We start from the raw sequence: 13,011 nt of genomic DNA, 5'->3' as shown, positions 1-13,011 counted from the left end.
ACTACAAGGTTTTTCCATCTTTGAGACAAAATTAGAATTTATTATATTAGTTGAAGTTTCTATACAGTATTTATTCTGAGTGTAGTCTTTGAACAATTGCAGAAATTAAAAAATAAAAAAAAATTCTTTAGTTTTCTTAATTAAATTCTGTGTTTATTTAGAGGCAGTATCGAGTTCAGCACATTAAGTATGCATTACCGATACTTAATTTCTCATTAGAAACAGCCTTTCACTAGTAGCGTGCATATGTTCTAATATAGTTATATAGATTACCCTGAAGTTACTCTAGTAGATGTAAAATTTTGTAGTTGACAGAGAAAATCATTGATTTATTGCAACTTTTTTGATGACGAGGGGCATTATGTTTTCCTGTCTGTGTGTCTGTCAGTCTTGTATCAGGTTAAAGTTTTGGTTTAGGTTACAATCTTTACAATCTAGGCAACATTTTAGAAGTTGGTTGCCCACAATAATGTCACTTTTCACGGTTTATTAGGCGCAGCTAACATTGATTATTAACTATACAAAGAAAAAAAAAATTGTGACCCTCACAAGTAAAGATTTATATGTCACAAGTTCATGTTAAATCAAGTTGACCAGCAAGATATCTCTCTTTCTTAATATAGGGTTTTATATTTGCAAGTCACAATGGGAAAATTCAGATTTTCCAGAGATGCTCTTAAAACAGAACAGAACTCGTGCATTGAATAAGATATTAAACAAAAAATTTATTACAAATAATAAAATGTAGATATATATGTGTAAATATTAAAGTTAAATGATGTAGAGAGAAGCATCACAAAAGATATCTTTCATTAAACAATTTTATTACCACTGAATAATTCATGAACTTCAGAAGTTCGATTGAGTTTATTCTTTTATCTGAAGAAACATTTTATGACATCTTAAAAAAAACCTTATTAAACTGTTTATTGCACATGAAGATATGTGTTATATTTTTAATAAAAATCATAAAAATTGAATTACATGTTTCATAGTGTCATCATTTCAAAATTAAACTGAATAAGTTGGAAAATTTTTAAAGTTATCCTTTAATTTTTTTTAGTTTTTAATATAATCAATAGTTGTGCTGCTATTTTTTTTTATTGTATATACATTTTTCACTTTCTAATTAAATTAAATTCAATAGAATTTGACACATTTCAAGTGAATACCTTTAATTCAGGGAAGTGCTGATTTCTGTATTAATTCTTTAATTGTTAAAGGTAATATCAATTCATTAATAGATCTACCATAAAGCTCGTCAACGTGCTATAGTGCTATAGAATCCATTGATCAGGATTAAATATACTCAATTATTACCTCATTTGATAAGTTTTAAATTCAGTAGAATTAAAAGTCCTGTCACCGTATACCTGACAGTCACTGTTTTTATTGGCTATTTGTGTTTACTTCATACAGGGATTAAATATTGGTTTAAATTCTGAGGCGTTTCTAAGTGTAATAATTGTCTTTGGTAAACAGTCTAACATTCAACGGATAGACATTTGACGAATATACGTATTTGTTCATTTGTAAGGTGTGCTACCTAATACTAGAAACACATTGCCAAAATAGAAGAGGAAATATTATCGATTGTATTATCAATAAGTATTGTACAGTTTAAAACGTAGTGATAAACCGCTGATAAAACTTACTGCAATACAAATATGTAAAGAGCCCAATATACAAATGGGATATTGGTGAGGATTTGAGTAACTATTGACCTGCATTAACATATTACTATAACAAACATTACATACCTGGTCTACTGGTATCCTGGAGGAGGTGTCAAAATGATATGGAAAGTAATTGTAGGATTTAGAAACTTTACATCAATCCTGAAATAATTCCTTTAAATCGTCATTGGATGATAAATCATCATTGATGACCTTCTATAGTGTGTGGCATTGTAATCTTATTGGCGGATAACTGTTAAAAATCATATAGTTTTTGTGTGTAGGAATTTATCTGGAGACTAAAAACTTATTTAGATTCTGCTGTTAATAATTGTTTTGGGATTTCATTATGGATGTGGCTAGCAGAGCTAGCAGAGCTTCTTATAGACCAAAAGTTCAAAGGGTCAAAAGTGCAGAGGTAATGTAAAGTACTTAGTTTTTGCTTATTGCCCAATTATGTAGAAAGCACAATTTTTGGGGTTGTCATTTGTCCATGCTTGTAACTAGTGCTATCCAATGTTAAATTATTTTTGATAATGATACCATGCCTTCATACAGATGTGATAGAATATAGAAAATTGATATCAAAAGTGCTTAATAAATATATATTCCCTTGTAAAATATAGATGAGGGAAAATATGGAAGTTAAGTGGTAACTTGGTAACAAAGTGACAATAAGTGAATTGACATTAAATCTTCATAAATACAAAACATTAGCATTTAATGACAATTGTTGATTTATAAACTTTGGTGGTATATTGATTTAGTCAAATATATTAAAGATCACCAAAACAGCTGAGATCTCATTACTTTGCCTCCTAAATAGTAACACCTACTATAATGGAAATGGTAACGAGATTTGAATACATGTTTTTTCTTGTTTTGATGAAAATCTTGTAGAACTATTGTTCAAATGTCTTATAAAAAAACATGCGGTAAAAAGAATAAAATATGTATTTTTTCTTTGCCTAAAATAATGGCATATTCCGATTAATTTGAAGAAGGGTATAAATAGAATTCTGTACATGCCAACGCTGTGAAAAGTAACGGGGGTGGAATACGGAATTAATTCAAACATAATTTTTATACTATTAAATTACGATTTATAAGTTATCGAAATTTCATCAATCATGATCTGCGGGCAGCTTGTCATATTGATATATATAAATTAACATTAAGTACAATGGGGTTATGCATCCCTGATAGCACTCTCCTCAAGGATGGATTATAGTTCCGTGTAAGTTATAAATACAGAAACACATCCTGGTGTTGAAGTTTGTCCGAGCATTTAAAAACCCACAGACATCCATTGATCTGTGTGATTTCCTTTCGTTTGGTAACAAATTGGTTTTTAAACATTTCATAAGTATCAGAATAAGTTATGTCAATTTTAAATTGTTATCTTTTGTAATTATGATAATAAGTTACGGCTTGAAACATGTCACAAACCTAACATTGTAGTACAGAAAAATAAATCTTTTATTATCAACTTATTTAGCTACTATTCTTTTATGTAAAGTGAAGTTTGTTAGTCACACAAATTATTAGGTGTTGTTGCTAGTTGTCAAGATGTATGCCATTTTATCTTTCAATTTCTTTTTCTTTTTTTTTTTTACTGTAATACGACTCTATGCCCCAGGTATGTTCATCTTGCAAACTTGACATTTGACTTGCTTAATTATGTGGAAATTCTTATACAATTAAACCTAAATTATGAATTCAAAAATTACATAAACTTCAAAGTTCATGATATTTATTTCTGATTTTGTTTATTTTAGTATTTTTGAGCACTAAATTCAAGAGACCATGGAGAAAAGTTTTTTAAAATCTCCATGTGGGTTTGTTTCTTACATGAAATAACAGTCAACAACTTATACAATGTTACAGGAGTTCCTAGACTTAGAATAGAGTCACTTCATTCATTTAGTACTATATTCACAAATAAATCTCAATTATGTCACTAATCTTATAAACTGATTATGGATTTCGTTTTGAAACTTAGTACAAGTAACAAACCTGGTACAATTTGAATTGAACTTTTTAAGGGGCTTTAAAAATTTCTTATCTATACTTACATTTTTTTCTTTTCTTAATTTTTGAAAAAGAAGTATCAGTTTATGGGATAAAGTGCACTTTAAAAATCATATTTTACTCATATTCTAATCCTTTTCAATCTAAAGGTACATTTGTAAAAAATATTTGCTGAAATATTTATAAGGCTATCTCAGTTTTAACTTTATTGTTTGAAATATACTTGTAACAAGTTGTTTATTTTATTTTTATAGATTTCCATTTCAAACTTTTAAAACTTCAAATCACATATCAATAAGTTGCATTTTAAAACTGATATTAAAAATTTAAAATGAAACAATTTTTATTTGCATATTTTCCTTATACATATTCAATTTAGAATTTACAGTTAGTAAATGGATTTATAACTGCAGAAGCCAGACAAGTAGGGATATGTTTTAAAATTACAGCCATTGACTTAAAATTTTGAAGTTATAAAACCAATAAATGAGCACGTTCATTGCAATTTCATAGAAATAAACTGAAAATATTGCTGGCTGGAATCAATTTGAACCAGAACAAAAATGTTGAATTCATACGAGTATTTTGAACTGTATTTCATATTCATTCAATGTTTATTCTTTTGCCCGCCTGATCTAGTGACTTCCATTTGTGTGCTGGATAAAAGCATTCGCATCATTGAATGGGACTTACTGTTTATGTTTTTTAGTAAAAAAATCAGATAATTATTCTGAATCACACATCAAAGTTTTTAATAAGTATTTCAAAGTGATATGCCCTTTAGGAAAACAAAAATGCATGTCTGTGTCTTGTAAACCAAATTTGATTGAATTCACAGTGTTTAATGAGTTGACCTTTATAATTCATTAGAACATACTGGTAATAAAATTATAAACCCTAAAAAAACAGTTTTAATTTGCAGATTTGCAATATGCATGAACTAGCAACTTGTTTTATGCCATTATCAATATGATTTCATTTGCATTGCACGGTAAATATGACATTACAGATCGTAACAGCAGGAACAAAAAAAAAACATTAGTTAACATTTTAATTTTAATTCAAATTTTTATAAAATCAATCTCTCTTTTTCTGTATTTTCAGCTATCTGATTTACATGTATATATAGTTCCACCAGATCTGTGGAGAGAAAGATATAACAACTTATTAAACCAGAACGTCACTGAAACAATCTCTGCAGGAATCATCAGGTATTCACAGCTTGTTACCAAGTTTGATTAAAATCTGACAATCATTATTCTTTACAGGTTCATTAAAAATCTGTCTGCTCAAAGCTAGTGATCAGACATTCACTGTTGGTAGGTTTCAGACTTGTAAAGAAATGTATTGTGTACTAATTTATGACCTTGAATCCCTATGTACACTTGATCAACGAAAACAAAGGAACTGCATTTTTATTGCCGTTCTTTATTTTTCAATGTTTCTTCCTTCAAAATAGAACAAAAACTCACACATTATGCAAGTTTAGACAAACCACTTGTTAGAGCAGAATTCGTTGATAGATTCGGATGAGGATCCAGGGTCTTGGAAAAGGGGAAAAGGGAGGGGGGGGGGGGGAGGAAACTACTCTTTTATTTGAACATTTGATGTTAAAGTAAAGTGTGATGTTAAGTTGGGCCTCAGTTAAGTTCATGCCAAACTTTTTCTCTTATGTACCTACAACTTTGTGTGATTATAGTAAAACTTGTTATATTGTATGGAGGCTTCTTAATGAACATAAAGTGCACATGGCATAGCTGTTTATTGTATTATTATATGATTCCATTGCAAGATCTTGAAAATGAGGAATAAAAAAGATTGCAAGTAGACTAGATAGTCAATTTTAATGTCTCATCAATAACCAAGAAGTAAACCAATTTTTATAATTTTGTTACGCCATGGCTTTATATAGCTTGCTATGTTGTATAAATTTTGCTCATTGTTGAAAGATGTACTTTGACCTATAGTGCTGACATCTGTGTTATTTTGTCTGTGGTGGCTAGTTGTCTCATTGGCAATCATACCACATTCCCTTATTTCATATCCAAAATGGTTATCATAATGCCATGAGATGTTAAGCTATAGAAGTCAGCAAATCAGCCTCTAGAAGACTCATTCAAAGCAAATTATCGTCAACGATAAAGTAAAAAATAAGAAACACAGAATTGAATGAATGGTCTTATTTTGATAACAAAGAGAATTTTCACGTTGTATGTTGATGATACAGTATGGTTTTGTTTTCAATACATACAACATTATACATGTACTTATATTTGCAGGGTACACCCGGAGACAAGAGTGTGCAATTTACGTGATGAATTAGAAAGCCAGCTTGGTGCAGAATTACTACCTAGAGATTTTATATTTCTTAAAAGTGTAGGCAGAAGTATAACAAGGGTAAGTTGGCCTACTCAATGGCTGGGGGTTTATTTTCATCACATCTAAATGGTTTCTTTTCTCATTTGGAAATTTGATATCACATGGCAGATCCTTTAAGAAAAAAAAATAGAATTTGGTTGATATGATACTTGACATTTGGTTTAATACACCTGCTTTTAAAAGAAGACTGTCTTTTAGTTGTTTGTGTTGTTGGGTAGAATCAAGTGTTTGTATTGGTAAAGTAAATTGGTCATCGGATACACACTAGAATTAAGATGATAATAATTCCATATGATATGGAAACCACTGGTTACATTAAATGAAAGTCTAGGAATCTAGTGTTTCACAAAATGAGATTTAGTTGATTATTTGCATACCTTCCAACCCTCCCGTTTTGAGAGTGAGACTCCCGCTCAAATGGCGAAATTCGGGAAATCTTCTGCCTGCCGGTACCCTCTCGTGCGAGAATATAGAATCTCCCGCTTTTGGATATTTTAGCCTTCAATGACAAGTCCATATTAATTACGTTTTTGTGTCACTGATGAGGGTTGTTGTTACCTGTAAATCACAGACCATGTGAAATTTACACTTGACAGCTTGGTTGTCAAACATAGTACTAATTATCCATTATTAACGACTTTTGCTTCAAGCCTCAAAGAAATTTCGGGTTACTTCCCCTGATTAATCCTGTTTTAAGTTATCCTTCTTAAAATAATGTGAAGTGATAAAACAATATAAACTTAATACAAATTGAACAAAGAATCAAAAAAAGGTGGCAATTAAATGATTTTGTATGCCTTAAGACAAAAATAATTATATTTTGAAAATCACTTAAAAGATCTATTCAATGTTTGAATTGAAATTATAAGATATGTATTGAACAAACTTTGATTTTAAGCTGAAGTGCATTATGAGTAAACACTAGAAAATAATAATAAAGATAAAAAAAAAAACACTAGAAACAAAATCAGAATGACTGAAAAGCTGTCCTAATGTGATGCAAATGTGAAAAAAGATGATGAATGCACTGTACTTTAGATAAAATGTAACCAAAGTTTAAAAAATAATTCTATCTATAAACTCTTTTTGAAGAAGAATAAATAAACAGGTTATATATTTAACTTGAAACGGTTGTTCGCATAAAATCTCCCCCTAGCTGTCATAACTGAGAGGGAGATCTCCCTCTATGAAGGTTTCAGAGGTTGGCAGGTATGTATTTGTCTCATTTTTTTTTAGTTCAGTCAAAAATGCCAGTCTATCTAACAAAGTATCTGTCAATTTGTTGCTCAAAAGAAAGAAACTTATGCTTACAAAAAAATCTTTTTATTAACTTAAATATCAATAGTTCTCAATAAAAAAAAAGCAATTTATCTATTATAAAACATTAGGAATCTGAACAGGTGAGGCGAGACTATAGAATGGGATTAAAAGGTGATTTATTCATTCTTAATGTGTAATGGACAAGAAAAACCATAACATGATTATATAGAGAGATATCTTTGGTAATGGTTTTAAAGTTGGTAGACTGAAATTATTTATGATAAGAATTGTACTTATATGGCCAATTTATAATAAGTATTTTGTTTATATGGTCAAATTTAAAGAGGAGAACCATTTACTTTTGTTTTGAAGCCCATATGATATTTATGTTCATCAAAAGATTTCAACTAACTATAAAATACCTAATTTCCATTTGACGTTTCTTTGCATTTCTTTAAGACATAAACCTGAAACTGAATAAGTGATTGAATTTTGTTTTATGGGGAAAATCTCTTAAATGTTTTCAAACTCTTTTCAAATTTAAGAACTTAATAGGTATAAATTTAATTTATTTCTCATTTATGAAACATTTTCAACTTTAATCAAGTTTAAATAGAATTAATTGCAGTTTTAAAGTATTTTAATGTTTTGGCTAGAAAATGTATTTACTGGCACGTTTCACAAGGGTTTTAAGATTAAATCAAATTTGTATTGTAATACTCGAGATGAAATTTAAAAAGCTTGCCAAGACCTTCTAACAATAAAAATCACTTCAGTAAAATTGACAATCAATCAATCCTTGGAAAGTGCATTTACTTTAAAACTTACCGAAGAAGGTACTATTAAGTAGTCTCGTTACTGTTCAAGTATTTGAAAGGGACCATGTTACCAGTGAATAGAATTTGTTTTTGATAAAAATCTTAGTTTTTCTTTACATAGTAGTAAATGGTGATATTTGAATTTATTACATGTATATATATGTTTTAATTACAAGACATTAAGTTATGGTCAAGGTGAAACTCCTTCAAATAAGACTGGCATTGATTAACGCTTTCATAGGGTAGTGAACTTGCTGTGATTTGTAGATATAAAACCAAAGTCCTTTCATGCAACTTTGACGTCACATTACGAAATTATTCTTGGATACATGTATTTGATTTGTTTTAAATTTAAAGAACTGTTTTGAGTGCAGATAAATTTTGTTAGTTCTATTGTACACAGAAAACTTCACTTGACCTGCTTATTCAACCTTTTAAATCTTTAATATATGGATAGAATTTCAGTGAAAGACTGCCTTGAAAAAAACTACTTTCAAGTGTTTAGTTTAAATTTCCAAGTTTGTTTCTTGTAAAAATCCTTTCATAGCAGTTATTTCAGTTCAATTGCACAGTAAAAAATACCAGTTTGATATACAGCAAACAATTAACCTATAATGGGTTAATATAAACTTTTCAAAACAGGGAGGGTTGAAATCTAAAATGAACAGAGTTTAATCCAACCCCAAGTTCATGTGCCTGTCCATCTTTTGTCAATTTTTTATGTAGTTGTAGAACTTGGTATTGGTAATGATACCCATGTAAACTTCAGATTTATATTGTTATAAATGTTTTCTTTTTGAAAGTTTAGTGTGATTTAAGTTTTAACAACAATTTCATTTATCATAATGTGATTTATATTCTGAAGACTATTTACTAACTCTTGATTTAGAGTACTTTGTTTAAAAATTTACCATTTACTAAGTTAGATCCACTTTGGAAGCAATACACATTTTAGAAATTACCAGTAAATGTGTTTGATCAAGTTAATCCATTTTATCAACAAATCAAATAATTAGATTGTATAAAGTGTTTTAAAATGGAACATGTTTTGCTTTCCCTCTCATTTGTCTAATGTAAAAGTAAAGTTTTCATTTTCCAACTCATTTGCCATAAAAAGAACTTAAATCCTAAATAGTTCCTATACATTGTAACACATGTTTTTGTTTTCAAATTCATTTGTATTGTAAAGAACTTTCATCCAGAATTGTACCTATTCATTGTAACACATGACTTAATTTGAATTGTATTTCAATTTGGACTTGTACCAAATGTGTTTTTTGTTTACCAAAGGATTTATAAGATGTTTGAATTTGTAATTTCAACAAGGTTAATCTGAAGCTCAAAGAACATAATGAAATACTTATCAAGTTTACGTATTTCAGATCCATTAGCATGTTTCAAATTTTTCATGTCAGGGGCCTTTATAGCTAACTATTGTGTATTGGTTTTTCCTCATTGTTGAAGGCTGTTTCGGAGACCTATAATTGCTTATATCCATCATTTTAACTCTGGTGGATAGTTGGTTCATCAGCAAAAAAATGTTTAAATGAATCTTTGGACAAATTAAGAGAAATGAAAAAAAAAAAAAAAAATTGGTTTGTGCATCCTTTTGTCTGTACGTCTGTCAGTTCAGCTTCAGGTTTAAGTTTTTGGTTAAGGTATTTTTTGTTGAAGTTGGAAGTCCAATTAACTTGAAACCTAGTACATACATTCCCTATGCCAAAATTAGAGTTTTCTCCCAAATTTCATGGTCAGCTGAACATGATAGTGCCAGTGGGACATCCGTGTTCTATGGACACATTCTTGTTTATCAATATTCTGGTATTGAATGAACAGAAAATGCCATACTGCAACTGTTTGGTTAATTACCAGTGAACTTTTAACATGAAATAACTTTTGAGATAAGTGGAACACATAAACGTCCTGTTGCCATACAGAATTGAACACTTTATCAATACTGTAATAGGTAAATGGAAAATCACCATGGACTTTTTCAGAGTTTGAACTACAATATAGAACTGAAGTTGAAAGATTCCAATTTTATTCTACTATCGAACAAATTTTGATTAGATTTCATTTGCAGTTGAGTTCTTATTGAAGCTACAGTCTGGCTTTATAAAGATTTCATTAGGACAACTTATCATTTAAGACAAAAATGAATGCTTACATGTATCCAAAGTTAGTTTATTTCTACTTGTGCAAAACTCTTCAAAACTATTCAAGTTTAGGCATACACTAGCTTACTTACAAGTTAGTACATGATGCTAGTGGTGACCTATAATATTTGTGTCCTCCACAGGCACTATGTGGTTTTGGCAGAAGAGTGAAAAAAGAGATTCCTGAGCATAACCAGGTTTCATATACAAAATATAGTCTTCATTATTGAAGGCTGTACACTGACCTAAAGGGATTAACTTCTGTGTCATTTGGTCTCTTGTGAAGAGTTGTCTCATTGGCAATACTACATCTTCTTTTTATGCCCCACCTACGATAGTAGAGGGGCATTATGTTTTCTGGTCTGTGCGTCCGTTTGTTCGTTCGTCCGTTCGTTCGTTCGTCTGTTCGTTCGTTCGTCCGTCTGTCCCGCTTCAGGTTAAAGTTTTTGGTCAAGGTAGTTTTTGATGAAGTTGAAGTCCAATCGACTTCAAACTTGGTACACATGTTCCCTATGATATGATCTTTCTAATTTTAATGCCAAATTAGAGATTTTACCCCATTTCACGGTCCACTGAACATAGAAAATGATAGTGCGAGTGGGGCATTCGTGTACTGAGGACACATTCTTGTTTATATTTAAAATATTGGATGACTACCATATTCCTTTAAATTTTGACTATCATTGGTATAATGGTAGAGAGCTCATCTCAATTGTGGGAGGTTGTGTGTTCAATCTCTAGCAACCAATACTTTTTAATATTTACTGTGACATTTATTCCTGTATACTGTAACCTTGTGAACTAACACATGTCTAGTATGTATAAACAAGCTTCATATTGAGATCAGTTTATCATGTTTTGTTCTGCATTGAATATTTGCTGCTGAATAAGAAGCATCAAGCTATCAATCCATACTCATTAACATATGAATAACACGGATTAAAAGTCAACATGTTAAGTATGTCAGTCTATATACCAGATCTTTAATCTAAATATCCTATATTTATCTTAGTTTCTTTACTACAAAATCTATAACATTGCGAAAAGAACCAGACCAATTACAATGAATGAAAGTGTTAGGTACTAAATTTGGCTTATATTTGCATGTATTAATGAACATACATGTATGTTTCTTTTAAGATACAAGTAACTTCATGTGCTTTTCATGAGTTATTAATATCCAGTTAGGAATTTAGCTTTATATTTTTTCAAACGAATACCTATAGTGCATACTTTAAAAAGATCATTTATTGGGAAGATTAGCTTTAAACAATAGAATTTTCACACAGTTTAATAACTCTTTTGAAATAGTTCATGATTGATTGATCAGAATAAGAAAGACATTTTATTATTCAAACAAATTTTGAATCAACCAGGTGTAAATATTTGTTTAAGAACTATACTTGTAGATTTGTATTTATTTTTGGTATAACGACAAGAGAAAGTTTTAAATGTTTTATCGGTAGATACCATATACACGATAGTTACGGAAGACAGTAAATATTGATATCAATGTCTCAACGTCAGTCGGATTAGGTATCTAAAACAAGACATAGATTTTTTTATTTGGATTTCATTTGGAACTTTCTAGAAATGTAAATAAAGCATTTGATGAAAGTTTCAAATTTCCAATAATGATCTAAATATTGATTTAATGTCACCCTATATTAGAAATAAGCAAATGTTCAATTTCATTTTAAAAAGTTTTACATGCATTTCAAAGTAGAAATACAAACAATATGCTTTATTTTGACTATCTGGTTGATATATTTATTGGAAAAGCTTCTTTAATTGATAACAATTACTTTGACAGAACAAATAAGATTATACTGTATTGGTTTTGCTCATTGTTGAAGGTCATATGGCAACCTATAATAACTTGAATCCCTGTCATCTGAACTCTGGTCGATAGTTGTCAATCCGGCTCAAGCAAGAAAATCAATCTCGTTGAAATTACCAACGATAATCATATAAATATTCTGAGAATTTATGAAGCTTCAATAATATTATATGTAATAAAAGATACATGCATTGAACATAATGTTGCATAAAATTATTTATTTCATTTAAAAGATACAAATACCCTGTAATTGAGGACCTTAGAATTGTGAAATTGGACCTGTAAGTTTATGTGTCATCAGATCATTGGTAATTATTAGTGCAAAATGTTACAAATCAGAAAATCGTATTGTAATTTTAAATTTTATCTTTAAACAGTATTTTTGACACAAAACTTTAATTTTCATTGAAGTTTATAATCATTTGATAAAATATATGTTATTGCTGCAATTAGGCAGATAAATTATTGATTAAACCGTTAAATACAATATCCAGTTGAAAAGAATACTTGAAATATCTTACTTAAGGAATCAAATGTTATATTTTTCATTAACCATAAAATAAATTATTAGGCCTACATTTTAACAGATAACTTTTTAGATAAACTTTGTGGTGTTGAAATGTGTTTAAAGTTTTAACATCTAGGTCTACAAATATTTAACTTTGTTTGTTAAATTATTCATAAGAACTATCTATAAGTGGATACAGAGCTGGGAGATAGTTATTGTCATTTATGCACTTATGTCCTTACATTTGTTGGTATAGATTTCTTTAAATGTTTACGTGACAGTTAGATAGTAGATGGTTTTGGTATCGCATGCAACCACAAAAGTGATTGCAGATGAGATTTGG

At 29.5% G+C, this 13,011-nt stretch overlaps 1 protein-coding gene across 10 annotated transcripts in view; it reads left to right on the top strand.

Annotated features, from left to right (window-relative positions):
* The window catches only part of LOC143073246 (uncharacterized), a 59,313-nt gene that overhangs the window by 11,764 nt on the left and 34,538 nt on the right, over positions 1–13,011 (top strand). For 3 of the 10 annotated variants that reach the window (XM_076248699.1, XM_076248657.1, XM_076248707.1), the window contains exons 2-3: positions 4,812–4,918; positions 5,987–6,104. In XM_076248699.1, the coding sequence (XP_076104814.1) occupies positions 4,812–4,918; positions 5,987–6,104 (225 nt within the window). Of the gene's footprint in view, positions 1–1,417; positions 2,095–4,811; positions 4,919–5,986; positions 6,105–13,011 lie in introns of those variants that run through there. The other 7 variants (XM_076248672.1, XM_076248665.1, XM_076248679.1 and 4 more) reach the window with 6 other exon arrangements.

Source organism: Mytilus galloprovincialis, chromosome 1, assembly GCF_965363235.1.
Source record: "Mytilus galloprovincialis chromosome 1, xbMytGall1.hap1.1, whole genome shotgun sequence".
NCBI lineage: Eukaryota > Metazoa > Mollusca > Bivalvia > Mytilida > Mytilidae > Mytilus > Mytilus galloprovincialis.
Note: the sequence above shows the minus strand (reverse complement) of the source record. Positions and strands in the feature narration are given on the sequence as shown.